At 39.5% G+C, this 27463-nt stretch overlaps 2 protein-coding genes across 2 annotated transcripts in view; one reads left to right on the forward strand and one right to left on the reverse strand.

The window, feature by feature from the left end:
* Positions 1–8565, reverse strand: part of LOC117535280 (GDNF family receptor alpha-4-like) — a 31642-nt gene extending 23077 nt beyond the window's left edge. The window contains 1 exon segment of the mRNA XM_034199685.1: positions 8154–8565. Coding sequence (XP_034055576.1) covers positions 8154–8208 — 55 coding nt within the window. The 5' untranslated portion in view covers positions 8209–8565.
* Positions 8566–13500: 4935 nt separating this feature from the next.
* Positions 13501–15949, forward strand: si:dkey-251i10.1 (uncharacterized protein LOC100038774 homolog). Its single transcript, XM_034201814.1, has 4 exons — positions 13501–13791; positions 14645–15125; positions 15212–15352; positions 15510–15949. The coding sequence occupies exons 1-4, from the start codon at positions 13681–13683 to the stop codon at positions 15665–15667; spliced, it is 891 nt and encodes a 296-aa protein (XP_034057705.1). The 5' UTR covers positions 13501–13680; the 3' UTR covers positions 15668–15949.
* Positions 15950–27463: the final 11514 nt, after the last annotated feature.

The following is a 27463-nucleotide window of genomic DNA, read 5'->3' on the forward strand; positions in this document are numbered from 1 at the left end:
GCGCCGCTGCAGGAAACCTGACAAGACGACTGCATCGACTCCAGGGGTTTGAAAAGGAAAAAACACTCGTGTCACAAAAAGCAATAACTCACAATCACAGATTCCCAAAGGTGTGTAAAGGTGATGATTACCTGCCTATCTATGGATTGTGATACTTTGATTATTATTCTAAAGTATTACATTCAGCCATGTTTAGCTGCACTTTAAAACAGCCTTCGTGTAATCTCCTGTTTGGGCAGAGAATTAATGATTCATTCTCACTGTTTGCTCCCCCTGGCTTAACAATGATAAAGAGAGACTATCAGCAAATTTAGCTTCCGAGAGCTTTGATTTGTGCACACACACACACACACACACACACACACACACACACACACACACACACACCACACCACACCACACACACACTCACGCCCATTACAGATAACAAAAACCTTTATAAAGTACACAGCACCTCCATTTAATTTTGTGTAGTAGACGGGTCATATTTACGGAGCCCCTAAGGGGTCATGAAAAAAAAAGTCAGGATAACGGGTTGCGCACGAGATAATAACCTGTTATCCTGACTTTTTTTGTTGTTGAAAAAGTTACCAGTGCGCCAAGGAGGAAGTGGAGCGCACAGGAGACAACCATTTCATTGCAGACTGTTGTGTTTACGTGGGGAAATGACAGTGCATACATTATTTGAGATATCTTTCATACTCAGACTTCATTTTAAGGACATTTCGGCCAGGGGTCTGTGCAGGGCTGTCCCTGGCCGACTTGAGGCCCCACGCAAAGTTAGATGATAAGGCCCTCTGTTTCGCGAGCGTCGACGGGGGGGGGGCGCACACCTCTACACACATCGAACTGCCCGATTACTCCCCCTTTTATTAGTTGTATGAAGGAGATGTCCGGTCACCAAGGGGCATGATGGACGGACTGGGACTAAAAATCAGCCCGGGAATCTCACCCAGCCCAGCCCACATACACTGTCAACGGGGGTGGGGCTAGTGAACTGTCAACGGGGGGGGGAGCCTCGCTGCGGGGAAACGGTGGACCGAGTGGCCTGATCGGCCCACTTCGGTACCGGCCCATCGGGATTCGTCCCGCTGGCCAGTCCGCCACTGGCTCTGTGTGTATGTGTTCTGAGTGTTTGTTTCCCTTTAAAACAGCTGCGGGCAGCAGGTAGCCTACTCTGAGAGTCACGGACATTAATTCATAGATCAAAGCAGACTGGTTTACAGACTCTCCTGTTTTGCCAATCCGGTGCTTAAACAAATAGCTCTACACCCCTGGCCGAAATGTCCTTAAAATGAAGTCTGAGTTCGAAATATATCTGAAATAATGTATGCAGTCATTTCCCCACATAAACATAACAGTCTGCAATGAAATGGTTGTCTCCTGTGTGCTCCACTTCCTCCTTGGCGCACCGGTCACTTTCTCAAAAAAATAAAAAAATAAAGTCGGGATAACGGGTTAGTTTCCCGTGAGATACTAACCCGTTATTTTTTTCTCTCTCTGTTTTTTTATTTTTTTTTCATGTCCCTTTAGGGGCTCCGTACATATTCATTTAAAAAACATGATTCCACATCATGATGATAGAGAAGCAGTGTGATCACATGTTGCTGTTTGAGATGCAACACATCCCCAAAGTAAAAGTCTAGGTTGAGGGATTTGTGTATTTTAAGGAAAAAATAAAAGTAGCGAGAAGCGAGATGAATTAATTTGATATGTGAACCATAATGGTACACCCTATTGATTTCTCACTGAGGTGATTAATAGAACTGGTGAGGCAAAGCTGATGAAGGTTAACGCCATAAATGACAAACCACACACACAGACACACAGATATTCATGTATAAACTTGTTTGGTGAAATTTCTCTTCCGTTGATTTCAAATGCGTGGGATGGGTAGTAGAGCATCCAGATTGTCGGGCAATCATTTGACTTAAGAGGAGACCGGGGTGTGATTCTGATGTGAAATGTGTTCACAGGGATCGTGTCAGGATGGACATTTTGGAAATAAGTCGTAAGCTTGGAGGAGGAAATGGCAGAAAGGCGTCAAGACGGAGCTAAAGTGAGACTACAGAAACACTTGACTACTTCTGTTACACACATTCAACTGAATTACAGTCAAACCAGTGGCATTACTGAGTGAACTGTATATGCATGAGTGTGTTCACATGCACATTAACACTTCTTATAAAGCCACATATATGGACTTAAGTGAAATATGGTACCAGTAAAGAATGTTTATACAGTTTCCCCTCAAAATGCAGCTTCAGTAATCAGTCAGAAAATCAATTACACTGAAAATGAATCAGCAAACATTTGTTCAACCAATTAATAGTTCAGGTCATTTGCGACTAAATGTACTCCTTTAAGATCTCGTCAGACTTCAGTGAAAGAAAACAAGCTGTTTGGCCAAGTTTATAGTACAGTGTATCCTAATATTTCATAGATCTTACAACTAATTGATCAAAAAGATACAGTTTAGCTTTAAAGGGGCCCTATTCTGCTTATTTTCAGGTTCATATCAGTATGTTCTGCCTCTACTGTGACATGTCTCCATGCTTTAATGTTCAAAAAGCTCTTCATTTGTCTCGTACTGCCTGTGCTGCAGCACCTCTTTTCACCCTCTGTCTGAAACCAGAGCCCAGTCTGCTCTGATTGGTTAGATGGCCGGCTCTGTTGCGATTGGTCAACCGCTTAGAGATGTCCCCCCCTTAGCATATAGCCAATAGAAGCGCGAGTGTTACGTAGTGAGGTCACTATGTTACAGAAGTAAACAAAGGAGTCCAATGGAGGAAAGGGTAAACCCAAAAAAGCATAGGGCCCCTTTAATGCTTAATCCTGGTTTATTGTAAATGCATGTATAAATACTATATGAATATTCCCAATATGCTGTGCAGCAAATGGAGTGCTAATGTGAAGCTAATTGACCTCACAAGACCATACTGGGAACGAGTAAGCTACCGGACAATAGAGCACATGTTTGTTTGTCAAAACAATGGTGTTCCTGCCAACATGACTGATTTAAATTTAAATTTAAGCTACTTCATTCATTCAAATATATATATATTTATTAAAAGTTGGACAGAGCAGATGGCAAAAGAAAAGGGGGGTCTTTGCAAACGTTTGCAACAGAAACTAGTATATTAGGTCCAAGTCTAAAAATAAACAAAAGACAAAACTCAAAATGGCTGACCCATTACCTTCCAATAATTAAAGTTAGATTAAAAACATGGCACCATATTGTGCCGTTAGCGCTTATGGAGGATCTCTGCACTGCTTATAGAGAACATCAATTGTATATAAAAGGTAAAGAGACATTTCAGTTTCCTGTTTTTTGATTATATCAGATATGATGTGTAATGAACTAGACTTCCTCTCTATTTGTGTAGCAGTGGACAGATGAGTTTCTTCTTGACGGATTCTTTTTTGTGCTTATTTAAACCTGTGTGCGCCCTTACTGAGTTATTTCTGCTGAGCTCTAAATTGGCACTTTCCAACCAATCAGTTCACTGTCTTGCAACATTAGACTTTCTATTAACGTTAAACATAATCTTAGCAGTTTGCACATTTCTCTCTTTGTTATGAGATAACTTCAGGCACTACCCTGGGCACCTCGGTGGAGCAGCTCTGTTTAAAGACACAGTATGAGTTCTGTTTCATTTTTCAGAATGTATTTTCTGTGAAAAAATGAAAGGCAGGTTTCCGTGAATAAAAAATCCCTGAGCAGAGGACACAATTAAATACCTTGGTTTCTTCTTTTCTAAGGTTACATTGTTCAGTTGGCTTGCATAATATACTTAAGTACTTCAACTAGAATGAACTCAGATTAGGTCGCTGTCGCTGATTACATTTTACAGGAAACTATTGGTTAAACATTTTTAATGTTACCTTTCCAACCCTGTCCTTTAGTCAGACATGTTTTCCTGAACCCTCCACTTTCTTTCTTTGAGTATGTTACTTTCTTCTCAATGCCTCCATGATGCTGCACATGCCAGATTTCATTTCTGCCATTTTCTCCTCACTTTATGTCTATCCAACATCTTTCCACTAGAGGCTCCTACGGCTTTCTTTCCATCAGGACCGCAGTGATGGCAGCACAAACAGAAAGTTCACTTGAAAAGACAACTTGATTTCACTACCCTGATTTCACAAAAAGCTACAATTTCAGTTAATCGGCTTAATATGATGCCTTGTCTGTCGTCTTCATAAATAGTGATTGCAATTTCTTTATCCTATAGGTAAAGTATATATTCCAGCCTCATCCCTGTCCTTTGTCATTACGCTGCATTATGATACACGCTTGCCAGGTTTATTGCCAAGAAAAACTCGATGTGGTTGGGTGCTTTTATGTGGTCTCTTCTAAGGAAAACGACAATCACAAACCCATTTGTAGGCAGCATATTGCCAAGGGCCAATCATTGTCATTTTTCATCCGTCCAACAGATGATACTTTCCCTCTATTCCCAATCACGAGACCCACACCCATCTACACACCTGTCCCCTCCTCCCTCCTCTGCTCCACCTTCCTCCTCTTCCTTCTGATTAAATCCAGCTCCACACACTGACCTGGATCCTAAATTGTATCTGTCAGTTTGTCATTGTTGCAATCTGGTGTTTTGTTGTGTGTTACCTGCCTGCCTGCTTTATTTGGACTGTGTAAGAATATCTCAATAATAAACCACTGAGTTCATCCTGCCGCCTCCTCAACTGTCTGCATCTGGGTCCAATCCCTGATCCAGTACGCACCTCACTGTGACAGTCCTCATTATAATGGCATAAAGATAGGGACAGTTCAACTAAAAGGGAAAAACTCTGACCACATGACAGACAGGTTGTTGGCTACAGAGCAGAGTGTGATGACTGAGAGCTGAGAAAAGAAGAATAACTTGATTATGCCTGTACTTTAGGTGCTTTTAACACGTGTAGGTTCTTACAGTGTATTCTCTAGAGACAACTCACCAAGTGCGTGCAAAAATCAGTACTTCATCTTCTGAATCAACTGTTGCCAAGTGTATTCAGTACATGGAGGCCTTGTCTAATGAGGTGCTCCATCGTGCAGCCACATCACGCAGGAAAACACCTCTGCTCTGTACTTCAGGTAAAGTACATACTTGCATCAGCCAGTTAGGGTGTGTGGAGCTGTGTGAATATTTCAGGCTCCTGCCTCCTGCTACCTGGTGCAGTCCAAAATAATTTCTCTGCATTACAGCGACACACCTATGTACAGTTTCCATCCTGCTGTGGTGTTTTCTTGGTGCCATCAAGATGCAGAGCACTCAACGCTAAATAAGGAGGCAATAACACAGAGTTATATTAATTCACATTCATGAGAGTGAGTAGTTTTCAGGTGTCATTCACAAACGCACATTTTGATGTTGAAATTATCCTCAATTTTGATTTATAAGTAAAATATCACATAGGTGAAATAATTGCTTATTCAGAAAGAGTATTTCATGTTATTTTTGTATCTAAGTAATGTCCAATGGGCACGTGGCCAATTTAATCTCTGTGTGCTGTCGTCCTAAACGAAAACTGAATTACAGGCACAGGGTGCATAAAGACAATGCCTCAGCAGAAAGGCAAGGCAAGGCAAGTTTATTTATATAGCACTTTTCAACACAAGGCAATTCAAAGGGCTTTACAAAAAATGAAAGACATTAAGAAAATGGCATTTAAAATCAGTCATTAAAAAGAAAGGCTTATAAAATAAACATTAAAAGAAAAAATACATGGATAAAGAAAGAGTGAAGAGTCCTCGGCACGGTGGGAAAGATAAAGAGGCAAAGGATTGGAAAACGTGTGCATGAGGGCGCTCAAACTCCTACACAGTGCGTACATCAAAAAGTCAAACCCTTAAAAGAAAAACAGCTCGAGCGTGTGAATATTAACTCAATATAGACCTGTGTAATTTAACACAGCCGGAAAATTAGCTCTAATAAATCTATGACAATGGTGGCACGGCTCAATTGCGTCCACTAAATTAAGCACCAAAAATAGCAGCACTCTATCACCAGGGGTGATAACAGAGCAGCAAAGGGTCAACGTCAGGTTTAATAAGATTCAACAATAGCCTGCTGTCCATTGATTTATCTGACAAAGGTACTGTACGCTGATCTCATGCATAATTTGTAACCATTACATTGGTATTCATTTGGAAAAAGATACAGATGAATGCATTTCAACAATAGAAGATGAGAGGGATAGAAAAAGTGAAATGTCATCTGAGTTTTAGGGTCAAATCAGTGACACGCAACTCGGGGAAATGACAGTTTATAAAATATGTTTTATGTGCTCAGGATGCTTTTTATGTTTTCTTGGTGTCAAAGTGTGACGTCAGGCAGCAGCTGCGGGTTTTTCTTCATATATAGTTGATAGAGAATACGTGATCTTTACAAGCAGGTGCAAATATCCTCTTTCTTTTTGGATGTTTCAATGTTGTGACGACACATTAATGAGAGCAGAGCTCAGTGGAGCGTCAGTGGTGACAGACATTTTGGGAAGGCTGTTACCTCTAAGCGTCCAACTGAGGGCCATTGTTTGGATCACGGAGGACAAGGCAATACGAGATATAACAAGGTAAAAATAATATTGTTTGAAATGAAATACAGTTCTCATGGGCTGTATATGTAACTGTGGACCTAGAAAGAAAGTCATTCAGACTGAACACAAAGTAGAAAATAACAGATCTATCCAACAGATTTGTCAAAAAACTACTCTACTGAGTTCTGCCAAGATTTCACCTTTACTAAATGATGTCAATCAACCAAATTGAAATGTCATCAATGACTTTGCAATCAGGTATATGAGTACAAATCAACATCACAACAGTCGGTCTAATTTGTTTCTCGAATGACTCAGATCTCCATTAAATAGTGCTTAAAGATACCTGCTTTTCTGGGTGTGAGTCCCCCTAAGTGCCGGCCAGGTGGTTTGACACATACATGATAAACTGGGTGCCTGAGAGGTTTGACATTCACAAGAGAGATACTAATCTCTAATGGGCATCCTCCCCTGATAGTATCTGAATTGTGCTGGATGCAGTGAAGCATGCATTTCTTGCACTACTGAAATAATCCCAACAATTACAGTATTTACATTGCATTTCCACAGTGAACAGCACGGAGTGTGAGTTGTGTTTCATCTGTTCAATGTTAACTATGGATTAGGATACGACCTGCAGACAACCACAATCAAATAATGAAAAGACATGTCTGATCCTGCTTGAGCACTGAATAACACTTGTGATTAAAAATGACATAGATAGCAGATAATCAATAACCACAGATCAACAAGCGTTATGCTCCACTGGGAGATTTATTATCCAGCCTCAGCTACATGATTGACTTTAATAATTATAACTCATTTTGTGGTAGCAGCAGATTCCAAATGCATTAACTATAATGTCAAATGTCACCACGTTTCCCTTTAATCACCAGCAAGACAAAGCCTTTTTAAATCAGTGACACAACAAACTGACACAGTGAAGTTATGAATTTTAACTTTAAATCTCTCATCCTTTCAACTTCTAATGCACAACTTGTGTAAAATGTCGATGAATCACAGATGTGGCAGCCAAATGCTTTTAATGTAAAGGAGTACATAATTTACTTTAACTGCATGTGTGATATTTCCATGATCTGGAGACAGGGTAATCAATATATGGGAAGATGAACAGCTATTTTTGGAACGTGGCCAAGGTAGATAGCAGACCTGGACCTATGATGTCATCCAGATGTAAAAGGTGTCTGCTACAATAAACCTGGTTTTATGGACCGTTTTAATATTTTCTTTAAGGTCCTTTTACAAAGTTTCACTGAAACCTGGAATAGTACATCTCTGTCTTATTCTTAAACGTGCAGTCATTCTTTATTTCCCTCCTTTGTTTTGAGCCACATGTTCTATCAGTCATCAGAACTGTCCAAATATTTTCAAAAACGTAGCACTTAAAGTTCTTAAAGGCTTAATAACAATCCATTTTTATAGTCATCATCATATTCATGAATGGTTGAAACAACTGGAATTCATATGTGCATTATTATTCAAGTTCTGGCTACTGAAAGACACCTTTGGAGCCCCACACTACTAGATTCAACAGACTAAATGTATGATAGCCTACAGAGATGCCAGCTGTTAGAAATGAGAAATGCAATGCTCACCATGGGATAAGACGTTGAGCAGGAGTCCGATGATCATCATCCTGTCCGGTGACATTGGAGAGTTGAGGTCTGAGGAAACTCGCACCCGGCTCTACAGCTCAGTGACCCGTCTCCTGCCACATCCAGCCTCCTGCTCTGCACGGACCGACGCAGATCGGATGGGCTACCGCACAAAGTTGGCTAAGCTGGAGGGAATCAAGTTCTCGTGATTTGTGATGTCCCATTTATTGTTACGGATCCCGGTTTTATTGATCTCTGTTGGAGGCGTAACATTTATCCAACAAAGTTTCTCTGCAGCTGATCACCAGTCAGTTCCAGTCACACTACAGCCTTAAAGTGCGCGTTGTGTCGCATTTGGACTTGCTTCTGGTTGCGTCGCAGCTCCGCAGTTGTCCAGCAGCCAGAGTTGAGATCAGTGCGCTCAGACTGCGCGGCGCATCTCTGGTTAGGGCGCCGTGTGATTGGCCCCTGTAAAGACTGAGTATGCCCATGGGGTGTTAAAATGTTTCCTGTGGGAGAACAGCTGTGCTGTTTTAGCCATTAGTCCAGACTCCAGTCCAGACTCCATTATGGAGGTGTATACCACTATAGACTGCATTACAAATATATATTTAGTTGGTTACATGCACACAATAATCTCTCTTTAATCCACTTATTTGAGCGAACTCTTTGTTTTTTATTGTGTTTAAAGGGTTTAAAGGTGTGTTCTTCTATAGGCTATATTGAATCAACAGATGGCTTTGACCTTCACACTGAACTAATAATATTAATAATAATGAGTTTTTATCTAACCATTTTATTTTTGAGCTAAAGAAGCAGAGAAAGACTTTCCCCATTTCCCATTTATATGTGGCATGTTTTTCATTTTGGTTATACATATTGGTTTGTTTTTGTCTCTGAGGTGCCTTGTCTGCTGAGGTGAGCTTAAATGTTAAATTAAATATGTTCCCCTCCTCTGACTTGAGACTAGTCTGCAGCCTCACAGCCTTTTCTATTCACATCAGCTTGCAGCAGGACAGGGACTGTGAAATCTATATTTTTTACACTTTGCAGCAGAGGAAGACATTCAGTGAGAAACATTAAATGTTGGGGTACTCACAGTTTACAGTGAGGTTTCCTTTGTTTTGTTTTTGTTTATGAAAACAACCAACAGTCGAGTTTGTGCCTGTACTGTATGGTAAAGGCTTCCATCCACTATTTGCTATACTCTTCTTAGATGTAAACACAAACATTTGGGAGTTTACTGAAATAGTTGCTTGCCCTTAGAAACACATCAGATTTGTTTTAAATAGTGCACGCAAAATATGATTTAACCTGCCAACGCCTCCTCCCGCTAAAAACAAAACGAAAGCAAATTCAAATTGTGCATAGTCAATGCCATTGTCCTGTCAGACACTGCAATTAAAAACAGCATGGGATTAGTGGATTCATTTAAAACCTCCTGTTCAACTTGATGCTCAAGTGGCAGTTAGAAAATAGGCCTTGCAAGTGTATAGTAGTGAGCGTAATTAAAATGCACATCCAACGAAGCAAGAACAACAAAGCCAGGCCCTGCTTTCAATATAAACATGGCAGCACAAGTAGACATTTCAATGCATTTGGACTAAACATTCTGCTTAAGAAATACTGCAGGATGAGTGAATGATGTTGTTTCACAGTGTGTTCGCTGTTAAATTGGGTTTCATTCACCATCACAGCAGCTCCTCCATGTGGTCAACCCTGTGTATTAAATAAGGCATGCATATTCCTGTAAGTTACAGTGATAAAAAAAAGTGTTTACTACAGCCACTGTTATAACAAAAAGTATGTTGTATGTTGTTTGGCCACAATAACATGGTTTTGTATAAAAAGCTATACATTACACCCTTGAGACAACTTTATAAAACATCTGTCATTTAATGAGGAACGTCATAGGTGTGTAGTTTGATGAGGCTTGACATTAAACATTAGTGCTTTTTTTTTTTAAACTTCCACAGCGACATAAGATCATGTTGTTGAATTCAGCACAGCATTCGATAAAAGCTTCCCCTATGAAACTGGTTGGCAAACTTAGCACCCTGGGCTTTTACTCTGCAACGAGATGTCGGACTTCATCACAAACAGACCTCAGGCAGTATTGAATGGTTGTCACATCTCCTCGACTCTGAACACCGGAGCCCCCCAGGGCTGTGTGCTCAGACAGCCCCCTCCTGTTCACACTGTACACCTACATCTTACACCGTCCAACTGAGAAAACATCAATCTTGCAGAGGTGTGCTCTGTGAACCAACCACTAAGGGGCTGGTGATGATTTCAGAAAAAAGCAGGCTAAATACCCAGCATAATTGATATTAGTGTGAAGAGGTGAATGAGAAAAGCCCCAAAGAATATTAAAACACAATGAACAGCCTGTACAACCTGCTGCCATATGGCAAGCCATAAAAAGTGTCCCTTGTTGTCGTACCAGACCACAGAGCAGAATCTTACATCGGGCTGTTAGACTTCTCAACTCGTCCTCCACACTCCACAATAAAAAAGTGTTTTATTTATTTATTTTGGAGCATAAAGGGACTGCAAGCAACTGCAATTTTTGCCAACAAAACCTAAAAAACCTTTAACCTAATACCATGTATGTTTTTATAAAGCTAAGCTAGTGGTAGGCTCTGAGAAATTAGAGCTTTCACAAGTATATGGGGTAGCCTGCAAGGGGAAAGTAAACAGCTAGTGGGGGGCATCCCCTGTGAGAACAAAATAGCCATAAAAGCCCACATTTGGTGGTCTGTCTGATTGTAATGTTGTATATTCCATCATATACATTTAGATTTTGTTAATTGCCGACTGTAAACACTACTATAAAGGAGAAGTTCCAATCTGCAAATATTTATAAACATTTAAAACCAACTCATTATAAATATTTGTATATTGACACATCCTCTTCCCTTTGTGTAATTGATAAAGCCACATGGCTACATCGGCAGTTAGCAGGTGTATTCATAATGATAATTAAATGTGTTACACACAAAGCAGGAGACAATTCCTTACGACAGGACAACCAAAAATGTAAATCATGTCAAATGTATCATAACAAATCTTGATTATATATAGGCTATCATTGCTGGAGGTTTTAGTAGGCTACATAACCGTATAGCTAAAATATGGGGCATCTGACGATAGTTTGCTTGGTTGACGGCATACATCTTTGATTGAAATGGCAGCATGAGGCTGTGGAACATTGTGCCCATTGTGAAGGCCTGTTACTTTGACAACGTCGTATTTTTAGGATGTGCTTGTATTGCCTCCTGGATATGGCTCTGTTGTAAAATATCAGGCCATACTGAAATTCAGCACTTTCCGGGGACTTGTTAATGCAAGATACTGCGCCATATAAATTGCTGCCATTAGTGTTTTCTGACGAGGCTCTCTCGAGCAGGTGCATGATACACAATACACGCAGCAGTTATGTTTGTAAGACACCATACTGCATCGCCATGTTAATTTAAAACCGAGGGGGGGGGGGGGGGGCAATAACAGAGGTTATGTTGCAGGCGGATCATTGGGTGGGCGGTGCCCATGCTTAGATCCGGGGTGTTTCTCAATGTCAAGGAAGGATCCTTCAGAGCCACTATTTCAAGGATGCTACGTCACCGAATCCCGCCGAAGGACTGTTCCAATGTCCAGGATCCTTGGAATTCAACCGAGGACTGAGTCCTTCGTTGTGGGAAATTTCAAGGCTGCTCATGTGTATCCTCGGCGGTCTTAAAAGCCCCACAATTCATTGCGCACGGACCAATTTCCAAAATCTTTGGCGGAAAATGGCAGCAACGACGCAGTACACTTTTAAATGTAGTATGTTCAGTGGCTTAGTAAATGTGCACATGACTTTTGTTTAAAGTGTATAGTCCGTTTGAGTTTTACCTGTGTGAACGCAAACCGAACCTTCTGAAAAATGAAACAATGTAACAAACTGTCGTCTGGTGTGCACCAGAGAAGCGGACTATTAGGTTTGAATGAGACCTTAGAGCGTTTTGCACCTAAATAAATAATTTAAATGAACCTTGTTTTGACTTTGCCTCTTTTGTTGATATTTGTGGTTTATGCTACAATGTGCACCAATATGTGTAAAAAAGGTTTGCAGACATCAAGTATGATATGAATACAAATTGTATTATTGATTGGTCATGGTGATTTTATGATTTTCTTATGGCTGCTTATCCTCCAGGACTTTTTCAAGGCTGCAAACAGAAGGAGAACGTTTTATGTTAGTTTAGTGGTTCTGTCCTGGAGAGATGATCATTTTACAAAATACAGTTAGGCTACATCTTCGATCTTCGCAAATCAGTTATGAGTCTTCAAACAAATCGCGCTCAATTTAAGGCGGGGCCTCTCATATGACGCACACCTGCACACTTGCTATAGCCTGTTCAATTATTCGTTCTCCGAATGCTAGGAAGGATTCTTGCCTAGCCTCTAAAGGACCTGACTCGGAAGGACATGTCCTACCAGGAAGCGTCCTCGAGAAACACCCCCAGCCTCGGGTCTATTGGTGCATATTGATGACATCCTGCCGCCCTCTAGTGGAAAACTTAAACCAAGCCAAACTGGATGAATGAGACTTTTATTTTGAAATGTTAGCACAAATGCAGCACTTGTATCTATGATATACAGTCGTATAAATAAGCTCTCGCCCCCCTATAAACAGAGTCAAACCGATGCAAGCTCCAACATTTCAACAGGTGCACTCATCAACGTGTGTGGCCAACAGAGCAGTAAAATACACGTGACAGTATTCCTCAACGAACATTTCTGAAAACATTTACCTTTGCATACAAACTATAGGCTAGTTTAGCAAGCAGCACAACATAGACTCGAGTGAAAAACGCCCACAAACAGTTAATCTGGCCTAGCCTGTTAGGCTATGTTATGTAATAGCTGTTAATTCAGAGCAATGCACCACACTGAAAGGCAACTATACAAAATGAATTAATGTTTTTGAATAGTCATCACACAAGGTAACAAGTGTTAAATACTAGTATATAGTCATATGTTGTTAGTCATTGAGGCCTGTATGCCCCTCGGAAGTCCTTGAAGGCTTGGTGACCCTGTGACTTTGCTCCAGTATTAAGAGCACAAATGTGTAAGCGACAAGCCTCTGTCTCCATTGGTCAATGGGCGTTACTGTTCGTGAGCAAGCTGCCAAATAAGAACAAGTCCACGCAATAACTAATTTGGTTTTCCGTCTAAATTTAGTTACTTCACGTGTATTTACTGATACCAGGATGGGATGTACTTGCCCGGGACACATACAAGTACGCATCGTGACGTAATCACGATCTCTGCAGTGTGATTGGCGGGAGCCGCGTGACTTGGAGGGTTTGGCCACCGTCCTCAAATCACAGTTCTCGTGGTGTATCGCGATCAATCGGGTTATATAAATACCCAACGCCGCTGCACAATCGGCCATTTCGTCTGTGTAGGCCATCAGTCGTATAGTGCAGTCGGGGCTTATTGAGTTTACTGGTAACCTGAGAGTCACATCAAGAACATCAAGATGAATGAGACAGCGGTATCGTTTGCCAAGGACTTCTTGGCTGGTGGCATCTCCGCCGCCATCTCCAAAACAGCCGTCGCCCCAATTGAGAGAGTCAAGCTTCTCCTTCAGGTAAAACTACCACTAGCATAGCCGGCTAGCTTGTGTGCTCTTGCTAACTGCTGATAGACAAAGTTAGGCACTTTTCTCTGCCGATTGTCATCTCCTATCCACAGACACAGCTTTAAATCACCCAGTAGCATGTCATACTTTATAATGAATGAAAGTGTTGATAGTAATGGATGAAAGGACTTGAGGTCATCATGGGATGGGGAAATGACCTACACCAGCCTGTAGCTAGCGCTAGCTTCCCACGTTAACCTTAGCCGGCGTAACGTTAGCTAACAAAGGACAAACGCTATTAGAGCTACCGGGACATTGTGTACAAATGGACTGTATCAGCTCAATTTTATTAACAGCTCAACTGTTTTATAGGCAATTGAAACAAGACAGTATGTGTGTTATTTAGTACGCTTTATTCCACATTGAAGTGTTTCCGGTGGCTAATGTAAGGATGTTAGCCTGCGCTTAGCGAGATGTCTGCAGTGAGGGCCCGGGCCGCGTTAATTCAGTCGGGCCGGGTCTAGTTTTATATCCTTTATGTTAATCCTACTACAGCATTGTTTCAAAACCTTCTTATGTGTACCCTAGTTCACCGTAAGACATAACTTTGTTAATGTGGATTGATATTTTCTTTCAAATTTTAGGAAAAAACGTTTGATAGATGATCTTCAGATCAATCCTAATCATTTACCTTCTAATCCCCACTGCTGTTAAATTACACTGAATGAAGACTTTTTAAAGCAACTTTTACACGTCTAACCTGCACCAAGGTCACAACAAGGAGGCTATGTGAATGACATGCTCAACACTTGATTATCTTCCCCATTTTTAAACCCTTTCCCCCCATTTTTCATTATTCCAGGTCCAGCATGCCAGTAAGCAGATCACCGTGCACTACAAGGGAATCATGGACTGCATGGTCCGTATCCCCAAGGAACAGGGCTTCCTTTCCTTCTGGAGAGGTAACCTTGCCAATGTCATCAGATATTTCCCCACCCAGGCCCTCAACTTCGCCTTCAAAGACAAGTACAAGAACATCTTCCTTGATGGCGTTGACAAGCGCACCCAGTTCTGGAGATACTTTGCCGGTAACCTGGCTTCCGGTGGAGCCGCTGGAGCGACCTCCCTGTGCTTCGTGTACCCCCTCGACTTCGCCCGTACCCGTCTGGCTGCTGATGTTGGAAAGGCTGGGGCCACCAGAGAGTTCAACGGTCTTGGAGACTGCCTGACCAAGGTGTTCAGGTCTGATGGTCTGAAGGGTCTATACCAGGGCTTCAATGTGTCCGTGCAGGGCATCATCATCTACAGGGCTGCATACTTTGGAATCTATGACACCGCTAAGGGTACGTTGAATCCGCATTGACTTGCAGATCAGCCTTTTTGGTTGGTGACCTTCCAGATCTAATGGGGTTTCCTTTTGGGTTTACAGGTATGCTTCCAGACGACAAGAAAAACAGTATATTGGTGAGCTGGATGATTGCACAGAGTGTGACAGCGGTTGCTGGCCTGACCTCATACCCCTTCGACACTGTCCGTAGACGCATGATGATGCAGTCCGGCCGCAAAGGAGGTGAGTCTTTTAGCATTTACTGTTGTATCCATGTTACGATTGTGTATAGAAGCGTGAATACAAGTTGATGGATTAAATGCAGATTAGCAATGCAGCTTAATCTTTTTAACATGCAATGCCTGTATATCTATTAACTTGTCTTTTCTTACCTTTTTAGCTGACATCATGTACACCGGGACCATGGACTGCTGGCGTAAGATCGCAAAGAATGAGGGTAGCAACGCCTTCTTCAAGGGAGCACTGTCCAACGTGCTCAGAGGCATGGGTGGTGCCTTCGTGCTTGTGTTGTACGATGAGCTGAAGAAAGTCCTGTAAATTGTCCTATTGTCACGTCACTGTCCAATTTGGCTAAATGTAATAACTCTCCATTTCTATGGACTCTGCATTCTGCCTTATTTATGGGAACAAATCTATAGTGTCCCACCCTAGTTGTGGGCAAAGGCTGTACGTTGTGCATCTTCATTATTTTAAACGTTCCACACCCTCTTTACCACTGTCATTCCTGTTAAAGATTATCTGATACCTCCTCCTCCTCCTGTCATTCACTAGGTTTGTATGGTCCCAAGTTGAATAAACCTATTCTGGGAACAAACTATACCAACTGTGTCTTCCACTGTCATTGCATGAGAAACACTCGATACTGAATTGCTTGAAGTGGATTACACCCAACAGCTATATATACTCACGCTTATCTCTTCCTGAGCCTTCCTGGTTCGACTGCTCTCCACTGGGATTGTAAAGAACAGCACCTTAGTGTTAGCTCCTTTGAAAAAAGGCTCAACAGGCTGCTGATAGTCAGCGGGAGACAAAGCATTTAATGCTTGTTAATTTTGTGGTGATAAAAGTTACTGATCCAGGGAGATTTCTTAGATGCGTTTTCACATATTTATTCTTCAAGAACAAGCAGGGGTAATGGACTCACCTTGGGAGACATTCATTAGTCAAATATTTTAATCTGTAGGAACATTATAAAGAATCGGAATACCTTTATACCACAGTGGGGACATTTACATTGTTACAGCAGAAAAAAGCCAAAGACAGATTCATGTTGAGGAGTATTCATATTTCCTGATGGGAATTCAGGATTGAAATGCCGCAGTGCAGAGTTACACTACATGTGACCGGCTTGAGTGTTACTATCAATACTAGTAGATAGTAGAGAAACTTGCAACACACTTTATGAATGAACTGTCTCCTCAGCTGACTTCAAATATTTGCAATCCTTGATCAAGCGAGGTGAGAGATAACTGGTAAATGTTCTGCTAGATAAATACTCTACTAGTCAGATCTGCCGAGGGTGGTATTTCTAAACAGGCACGGCCTTATTACCTACAATGTCAGATGAAGGAGAAGCCCGTCAGCGAGACATTTAACCTGCGACATGTTACAGCACAAATGCGGAAGTGTCAATGTACACTCCTACGTAGCTAATCTCTACTCAGCCTGAGACACTGGAGCCTGACAGCAGGGGGCGTCCGAGGCTAATACGTGTGAGTCCCTGCCAACATTCCCCTGTAGAATGTGACACTTCACTTAAAAACAAAATGAGTACTGCTCTCTTTATAAATGATGGTTTAGAGATGACGCATAGAGTTGCATCATAAATTACACGGCACTGCATTACATCTTTCAAAAATAAGCCAACAGTCTGTTCAAACTAGTTTATTAGGCTGCAAGGAATTAATGTTGTACCTGTACACTTATTTATGTGACCGACTCAAAGATAATACATTTTCTTTGGTTGTCATTAATGATCCTGTACAAAAAATAATATTCTATTCAAAGAAATATGTATAAACAAATGTCTTTTTTTTTTAATTAGGCTGAAACTGTATTTTTGGGTTATGATGACTTAATGTGGATTTAGCCATGAATTATAACCGTTGAAAGCTATGAATAATGAAATGCTTCAGGGTAAACTAAATAACCACTGAGGAAAAAAACATATTTTCTGCAAGACAAGCTCATTTTGAATTCATAAACATTTATAATTTATTGCACCAAATAAATCTTTTAAACAGTTATTTCAAGCAAACCAGAATCAAGATTTAAGATACAATACATCTTATTTACCCCCCTTATCTCCAGAAACCCCAAGTATGTATAGCCCTTGAACTTAACCTTTACCAGAACATTTCATATTCAAAATCCACTGTGGTACATACTTACCGGCACTGTAGGATTTCAATATATTCTCAATGATAGGCAATCTTTTGTCATGCCGGTGATCATTAATTTTTGTTTATTTGTAACACGTCAGCACTCTCAATCTGAGTATCAGTATGAGCTAATATTGACTGTTCAGGTTGGCCAGTCAGTGTTAAAATAATGTATGTGCCAATACATATATCATGTGTGTGTGGTGTTATGCCGCAGCTGGACAAACCACGTCTTCCCTTCCTGGAAAATGTTTTTATTTTGTATTCAGAGTTTACACGTTGGCGGCATCAGTTTCCTCCCACACTTGTGATTGAAGTGGATTGCACTCTTGAATCGGCGGTAGACGTGAAGTGAAGTGTGACTGTGATTGTTTATTAATCATTGTCAGACTTGTAATGGACTGGCAGCTTGTCCAGGGTGTTCCCTGCCTTCTGCCCAGTGCATTCTGGGACACGGTCCAGCCTGTTGTCACTTCCAACTGTATTTGGTATCAACACACAAGCAGGCTAATATTATCCACCGGCTTCATTTGAGCTAATTCAGCCCAATTATTTGATTATAATCTATTTATGTGGTTTTATGGATTCAGTTTTGTTGGCAGAGGAGAGGTCATGCGTGGAAGCCTTATCGGTAAACCTTTTTATCGAGCAAAGGTCACGTCACGAATGATCCACCAGGTGAAAGAAAAATAAAACAGCAACAAGACTTTCTGTGAAGTACAGGAAAGTACTAGTTTTTATTCCTTCATAATCAAACTTCACAAACAGCTTGAACTTGTACAATACCTCAGAGAGTGAAAATTACAAAAAAAGTGCTGGTAACATTTACAAAAATCATCCTTACTTAGCAACAATCAGTTTATTCTTCCACACTTTTTTTAGTCTTTTGTATTAAGGCTTAATACTTCTGTATAAAGTATATGCAAGATAAGTCTTCACAGTTTTTCGAAAAAAGTCACAATATTATGTAACATAATGAAGCTTTTACGGCTATTTTCTTTATAATAACAAATACACGTCACTGGTAAATATATGTGAAATACAGGGCTTATTGTAAAATGGCAAGTAATGATACTGTTTGCTGAGATAAATTGATTCCACACACTGTTATAGGAAAGTTTTGACATACCATTGCTATAACTGAAGGAGGAGGAAAAATAAAATGATAAGCATAAACACTTGGGAGATCGCCTCCAAATTTTGGCACATCCCATGAAACAATTTCACAAAATATGAGATTTATTTTTGAAATCATACATATGGAAGAATAGCTAAACCGGCATAAAGTGAAAACATGCTGTGTAGTAAGGTGCTAAATCAGAGATATTACATTGCCAGCCTTTCCCCCCCACATGGACTGACATGGATAAGGTGCATTTGTAAGACTCAAAGCATGTAGGCCTTTCTTAGATGTCGACAAAATATGTAATAAATACAAGTTTTTAAAAACAACCTAAATTCATTTGACCAATAGTTTCGAGGCGACCTCGTTTACTCATGCGCTCCCATGGATTCAGAGAAACGGATTCCTCCCCTGCAGTTGTGTATCTCTCTAACTGTGGCATGTGAAAGTAAAAGCTGTATTGTTTTCGATGGTATGTGTTATTTGCTTCCCCCCCCGTTTTATTTTATTTGATTTGTTTTAACTGTTGAAAGTGTGACAAACTTGATGAGTAAGGAGATGGAGTTGAAAACTGAATGCGAAACTAAGCCAAGATATATTCACAAGATCCTCTAAGCTGCACTGGTTTACAGGTCAACAGACGAGAGCTCTAGCCCTAGACTTACCAATTTCACCCTCATGCATACTGTACGGTTAAAGTGACGCAACAAGCTTGCTTAAATAGTCTACATCACAAAAGCAATTTGGTTTTAGTGCAAACACAATTGGCTGGCTTCAGCTTCTCAATAATAACGAGCTCACCAAGGAGATTACAAGAAGGCACATACTTATGCTTCCTCTAACACGCAACATATTTAGACAAACCGCAACATCTTTCAACAACACCACGAAGCGGTGAAAACAGGAAAGCTACTACATCCAGATACAAATTGTGAAGTGTTGCTGTTTGTGAATTATTCAAAAATGTACACTATCAAAGAAATAATGACGTCAGAAAGGACTGCTGTTGTGAAGACCGCGTTGGAACGGGATGATACAGATTCTCTAAAGTCGCCAGTGACGCTGTGTTTGTACGACAAAAAGGTGCATTTGGATTTGTATTTCCTCTCTTACGAGTGTTTCACTTTAAAGCATTTTTTTGTAACATCCCATTAAAAAATAGCACTCAAAGTGACCGAATATGAAGACGAGTGTTTTTCAGGGAAAGGCGAGCACGACAGTGGACAGCTGGGATTAACTTTTGGTATTTGTGTTCATCTTCAAATGTGTCGTTGGATGTGTGATGAAGACAATTTGACTTGTGGGAAATCATTCCTTCCCTCATACATCCCGTCTCTCACTTTCAGAGCTGCTTGATTTGTCCAAAACAATCACAGGAGGAAACAGCAGTTGTAATGCCCCTCAAATCTGGACACTAATATTCAGGGTACTGCCGGGTAGAAAGAGAAAAAACACCCTGGTACGAACAACAATATGTGAATGTGCATGAAAAAAAGAAAGATTTCTGTACCTTTTAATACAAAAACAAATCAAAAACTTTAATCATGATTTACTCAGCATGGGCAACAACTATGGGTTCAAAAATGTGTTGGTGAATTATATTGCTTTTGATAGAAGAAGACCAAAATAAGTCTAGTGCAAATCTATTTTCTGGTTTGAGAAGTGGTGGTTAGGGTTCATGAGACTCAGCTGTCATTTCCACACTAACATACACAGTGATTCAGATTTTGGATAGCTGTCAAGTGGTATCCCTTTACGAGAAAGTACTCCTTCTTATTTAGAAAAAGGAAAGATAAATCTGTCACCGGTGGATGCCATGCAGCAATTTTGGTAGGAAACCCCTAATATTCCTATTGTATATAACCCATCACCCAATGATTGCAATTAATCAGCACAAAGGAAATGTCATATCTTCTTACATCTAAATGACTCCTATTTTGAACGGGAGGATGGCGGCCATGTTATTTAGTCCCCCCCCCCCTGTACAGCTGGGAGGATGTGCTTGTCTGTCAGCTGGCGTCTGTGCAGTTATGTCTGTCAAATACATCTCTCAACTTGGAAATGTTGGAAAACTCACTCCAGTCCAGTGTTTGACAAATCATATTATAAAAACGTCCTTGCACATACAATAAAAAACAAACAAACTTTATCCCCTCTTTCAAAACAGCAGTCAATACATTTCAAACAAGCTTGTTTCATAACAATAATAATAAAATACAAACCAACTTGGAGCATAAATTATCAAAAACAAACTGAAAACACATTACTGCAGCATATATTTCAGGGTTGCTTAGTTGTGATGTTAACTACCTTTACTACAACAGCTCCACTTCTGCCAAGTTCATAACTATATAGGAGAAGTCTTTTTTTTTTTAAGGGAAAAAATAAAATATCAAGCTAACGTATAGGCCTAACAAAATATACACATATTTATAAGCACATCTCATAGTTCAACTCAAGTGCATGTTTACAAAAAGCATCGACATAAAAGATATGGCAGCAGAAAGCCAAATGAAAATAAAACCGAAGCTGCTTTTATTAGGGCACAGGTCATTTGGGTTTGTAATGCCAATAAGTGAGAAATTCTGGTACAAAACATCGCCCGAATTACAGTTATTCAATTTCCTATTTTGAACACACAGGATGAAAAATATACAGCAGGTTCACCTTGATTTAGACCGTTACAGTAATAAAATATCGTCCAATTTAGCCAAATGGTTTACATTCCACTCGCAGAGGATGTTCTCTTATTACAAAAATATATCTAATCACTATCATAAATATTTGGACCATGTTATGATATTTTTAATTTGTGATAATTTATTTTCATCATGAAGTGATGGGCTGGCTCTGATGCTTTTTTGAGGGTAATGTTTGCTTAGAAATCATGAACACCTCAGCTGGATTGAAAGTATCTTCTTTCGTTTTTTTGGCTTAACAAACAACCTACAAATATGTGCAAACTTAACATCTTGGTCCGTCTCAAGTAGAAATGGCTAAAGTCACAAAATCAGATTAGTATTTTAGGGACAGCCTAGAAAATATTAGACAGTGCCAAAAATGTCATAAAACTGCGATCACAAACCATTTAGATAAACTCCAATGTGAAGGGGAACAGGTCGACACTGATTGGCTACGTGTGTGTGTGTTAAAAGACATAACCCATGATTACTGTGTTTTGTCAGATGCAACATTTACAATCTTATTACATGCCATAGTTTACATCACAGCTACGGTGTCGGATTCATTTTTATGTTTTGTTGCATTTCTTATTTAAAAAAATCTATTTTGGTCTACAATAGGCAATGGAACACAACTATAAAATCAAGAGACACAAACAGGGATGCGTTTTCACAATCACCCGCAGAGAAGAACAAAAATAAGCTGTGGCGATCTAACCCAATCGTATAGGAACCCTCCCCAAAATACACAGAAAGAAATTATTTTCTACATAAAACTTAAATTATCTTCTTCTTTGGTTTATAAAAACAAACATTGTCTAGTACAGTTTTTTAAAAAGTTTTTTTACTTCTAATGATTGGCATGGCCCCGTTTTAAAGGTTTAGGTACATTACAGTGCTAAATGTTTAAATCTAAGTCTGCGTCCTTTACGTCAGGCGCTGGCTGAGACAGGGACCAACATCTGTTTGCTGTTTTCTTGTGTATTTAATGAAAAGAGACAGAAACAGAGCGATAGCATAGTGCATGTTGTCTAAGAACCGGCCCTCAAGCTGTGCTCCAGACCAAAAGTGTTGAATTAACAGCGAGGTGAGTTTTTAAAAAACTTGGGAAATATACATTTTACAAAATCGTGATGTAATGGGCAATGTTTGCTACTACATGACCAAGAATCCAACAGATGTGTAAAGCTGTTAAGTGCTGGAAATCCTCCTTAATGATAATTTAAGTGTGATAAATGAATGCCAGACTAGGAGTTGGAATGCTCTGGACTTGAACAGGAATGCATGTTGTTAGTTAACACACTTTAAAACCAATCGTCAAGCTGGACTCAGCCAAAAGGAAAATACAGCGAGTGAGAAAATATAGAGGGACATTTAAAATATAAAATTCGCTCCATCAAAATCAAAGTTCTCCCCTACAGGAAAATACAAATGTAGACAGGACTGCATGCTTCCTTTGGACTGCCGGATGATAGTGAGTGAGGATACTTATTAAAAACCTCACCAGGGTGAAGTGTAATAACTGCATGTTCGGAGAAAGCGTCATAGAGATAATAGATGTTGTTATAGCTTAGGCTAACGGTGTCCTACTTATACATCTGAACAGCTGCTTCACCGTTTGTGTGTAAAGCTCAAAAATAAAAAATCTGGATGTTTGACGGTAAGATCTGAGCAGATGCTGTGTGTGTGAGTTATAGTGTGACGGCTGGATGACAGGGACTAGTTATATCACATTTGCCTACTTTACTAATGCTTCATTTGATTTTATAGTAAATGTCTATGAAACTAAGCCTTCAAAATGTATTAGTTAATCATAGCTGTTTTCTCCTATTTATTCATGTATTATGGAGGATTTAAAGATGAAAAATGAAGGCAATCACTCGGTTTTGTTGTCATTGTGAAATATTTCAAATTTTGCAAAATCTTTAAAAAAAAAAGTTTTTCTTTCTTTCCACTTTTTTCTCGCATCTCATTTTTCAAAAGTGTCTTTTTTTCTCTCCTAAATTTGGCGCAGTATCTAGGCTGGAGAAGGTTACAGAGGAGTCTGTGGTAATTAGTTCACAGGGCACAAAATAATAATCCATCCCAAAAACCTTTTATCTCGGAGCCACTGCAGTCCTCAAAGTTGATTGATGCCTTTTTATTCTACTTTATTTTCATGTTGTTGAACAAACCACTTAAATACATTTGAATGCAGTGTGTTCTCTGTTGTCAATTTGTAATCTCATTTTGCAGCAGTTAAAAATATATAAAATGACCACTTTCTTTTCCTCACGTTGCTCATTGCTTGCCTTTTACAATTGTTCAAGCTGCATGTAAACAACAATGCTGTCAGATACGATTAAAACGTTACGGTGTTTGTGGGGAAATTGGGCATCGGCCTGTGTTTGGAAAAGCCCGTCATCAAGGTCAAAGTACACGAGTGTAAATAACTATCATAGCAGCTGCCAGATCCTACAGCCTGAGGACTTTGCAGATGGATGAACCTACTGCCATGATTAAATACGTTAATACAATCTAAAGAATGGCAATAATGACCAAAAACAAATCCAGATATTAGATTTGTGTCCAATGTTTGTGTCAGGCAGTGTTAACTTCCCCTATTACGGCTGATGTGTGTCTCCTCCTACTGTTCACAAAGAGCCACTGCCCTTTCCCCACAAACATACAGTTGATGTCTTATTAGCAATTGGCAAAAACTAAAAAGAGCAATGAGAGCGCGCAGCGTGAAATAAAGAAAAAAATGGATCATTACATTTTAAGTTGTCTTAAAAACAAATCTTGCTTGCATTTTCAATCTTTGAATCCTCCACACTGTATAGATGTAAGATAAAAAATAAAACTTGCAGATGTAGCTTTTACTGTATATGAATAGAACATTTCAGGTATTAAAGGGTTCTCTTGGGATACACTCACAACCACCAGGTGTTAGCAGAAATAGTATAAATAGTATTTTTTTAATAGACCATTGTGTATATACTGTATCTGTAAAATGTAGGAGAGAAACACTATGAATATTCTGTATAGTTGCTGTATGTACTGATAGGCACTTGATAGTCATATTCCCTATATCCCACAAGGTACTGTATACTCTGGCTGTCTTTATCAAACTATTTGAAATGTATTCCCCATCTGTGTGGCAATGGTGATACTTAAATATATATAGTATATCTGTAAGAAGTTATCTATGTCATTCTTGTGTACTGTAGAAGGCCCAACAAAGAAAAATGCTGTTAAGTATTATCTGAATGTGTTTTCTGTACTCTACTCTTTGTGACTTAATTCAAGCTGAAACAGTTCGGACTTAAAAATGTGTGGAGACAGACTGAAAGACAAACAGGAAGACAGACTCATGCTTATCAGAATAAAATGAACCTGTTCCTTACTCAACACCACCCTCACCATTACAATCTCCCATTTCCTTGTTTTCATCTCAATGCAAAGCATATAGGCATATATAGTACAATGTGAAATATGACTAAAAAACTGACTATCCTTTATCCAGTTGCGTGAAGCTATGTATTTATAAACAACAGCACTATGATCACCATAAAAAAGCAGGAGGAAGTCTGAAATAAAGAAGTATAACGATGAATTAAACATACTGCAAGAAGGACAACAATGTACTGTAGACCCTGTGTCTCTACACTAGATAAACAAAACATGAACAGTAATATATTTGAAACACAATACAAACAGCTGCAGGCTCAAGGCTAGTATCTACTTTTCAATATGTTTTGTTCTGGAAAATATGCAAACACTTTGCAAACATAAAGTCTAGACTTTTTTTTTCTTTTAAACTAACATCTAGAAGAAGCACGATTGAGATAAGGACTTATTTTCTGGATAAATGTTGCAACTTTTCAACAATTTTCAACCAACTTATTCGCGACACTCAGAAAAGAGAATTAAGCACCACCACGAGTAGCTGAAGCAGTATAAGGAATATATAACCATGGACAGTGAAGGGCGTTTGATGCTAATGCAACAGGAGGGATGCTATAGCACGTTATGACACACTAGCTGTTATCCCGGTCTGCCTCAAACACCTTATGATACATATAGTCAACTGACCATGGGACGAGCTATTAGCCCTCATCCGGATAACGTCGAGATCGGCTACTTTTGTTATTCCAAAAAAAGAGAAAAAAAGAGAGAAACAATTGATAGTGTAATTCTGAAATCAAATATTTCAAAAAACCAACAACAAGCTACTTAACCTACTATTTAGACCAATGATACCACAAAGCTGGTTGTACTCATCTAGCTACAGTCAATAGTGCATTTGATATATGTGTTTACACAAAATATGTAAAATGTAGGTGCCATGAAGGAATGCTAGATTACTGAATACATACATTACACGTTATTGAAACAATTCATGTCTCTGCCTTTGCTTTTCGAAGAAGTGATGATGCTAGTTGGCAGTGTTTAACTTGGTATACTGAACAGACAACAAACACCAACACCATGAGCTGTGTGCCATACATGTGGCAGTACTGTTGGAAAGAGATCTCGGCAGTTGCTAACATTTTCTATTTAGTGCATTGTCTGTTAAGGCATGAGATTACCCTCCACGTACTGTGTAGAGACAAATATAGCACTCGCATGCAGCGATATTGCCATCCTGGCAACAACAGCTACAAACATGAACCATACAGTTTAGGCTTATATGCACACCATAGGAGACAGGCCCAATCAAATGTTAAATAATGTGCTACTTTTACTGAGGACTAACCTCCTGCTTTTTCACTATACTTATCACATGTGTCCATTTTCTTTAGCTGAGGAGAAACCAGAATACAGAGTCTCCTCAGGTCTCACATGTTCAACACTTGACTTCATTCCACAGGGTTTGAAAATCTAGTAGCAATTATATGAAACTTGAAAATGCTGGGTATCACTTCTCCAAACGGGAACAATGAAGTACTAGAGTACTTGACCTCAGCTTTCGTCAAATCCCAGAACATATGTCACAGGTGCCGTATTAGCCCAAAAGGTTTGGAGAGCTGCTTCTCATAGTACCTGCGCTGCATATTGCAAAGGAAGCCCTACAGTTCAGATATTCCACTTATTAACAGATTGATTAGGCTATATGCCGCACAGACACTCACAGACATACGAACACTAAGGAAGGGACACGACTGACAGACACATATCAAAGAAGCTGCATTCCATCACCCCCCACACCCACAGAAAATTGTTCTAGGACACACATATCATTTATGTTACACACACACACATTATAAATGTAATATTATTAATCATATAATAATAGTTATTATTATGACCTCCTCCAACGGAGTTGGACGGGAGTTGCGTTTGTTAAACGGTTTCACTGTTAATGTTGTTTGGCTTGGATGTTCTCAGAGGAAAATTCTGTCTGTTTCTAAAGAAATGCGTTCGATAACTGTTATAAGGAGCTGACTCCATAAAAAGAAAGAATTAAAAGGTTAAAACATAGATGAGCACACATAATGTACATATTTAAATAAAAATAAATGCTTGCGTTAACACGGCACGAGGATATACTGTAGGTAAGGGCAAGCGATAACAAAAGCCAAGAACCGCTGAATTACTTAATGAATAAATTGAAACAAAGCTATTCTATTACATGTGAACTCTACAACCAAATGTTAGATACAAAAAAAATCCTCTTTTCTAAAACTATAATATCTCTGTTAACAGTAGTGCACTTATTGGTTTAAGCAGTGCAACATATATGCAAGTAAATAATGCAGTCCACTTATCAAGATTTAAAAAAATGTTTTTTTTTTCTTTGAAATTGAATAAAATAAAATCATAGAAGTTCATGTAAGGAAAACGATTAAATAGTAAGCACAGGCATTTTAAGAAAATGTGCAAAGTAGCACTTTTTTTTGTTGTTTTTTTTAAATCAACAGCAGGTCTTTTTAAGACCACTGTATGCAGTTATTTATTCTTTTAACAATACAACTACGAAAGTGTTTGCTCACATAAATGAGCAAATCCTTCAGATTGCAGTTGTAGGCAGTTGCATGTGTGTGGGTGTGGTGTGTGTGTGTGTGTGTGTGTGTGTGTGTGTGTGTGTGTGTGTCCTATATCGAATAAAAAGCAATACAAAACAAGTCAAATATCAGAAATGAGCCTTACGTGATGTGATACATGG

This window comes from Gymnodraco acuticeps, unplaced genomic scaffold, assembly GCF_902827175.1.
Source record: "Gymnodraco acuticeps unplaced genomic scaffold, fGymAcu1.1, whole genome shotgun sequence".
NCBI classification, from domain to species: Eukaryota; Metazoa; Chordata; class Actinopteri; order Perciformes; family Bathydraconidae; genus Gymnodraco; species Gymnodraco acuticeps.

Bases quoted from the DNA above. Each gene is read 5' to 3' on its own strand.
- si:dkey-251i10.1 (XM_034201814.1), top strand. From the start codon at position 13,681: ATGAATGAGACAGCGGTATCGTTTGCCAAGGACTTCTTGGCTGGTGGC. The intron at 13,792-14,644 runs GTAAAACTACCA...TCATTATTCCAG, and splicing joins GAGTCAAGCTTCTCCTTCAG to GTCCAGCATGCCAGTAAGCA. The intron at 15,126-15,211 runs GTACGTTGAATC...TTGGGTTTACAG, and splicing joins AATCTATGACACCGCTAAGG to GTATGCTTCCAGACGACAAG.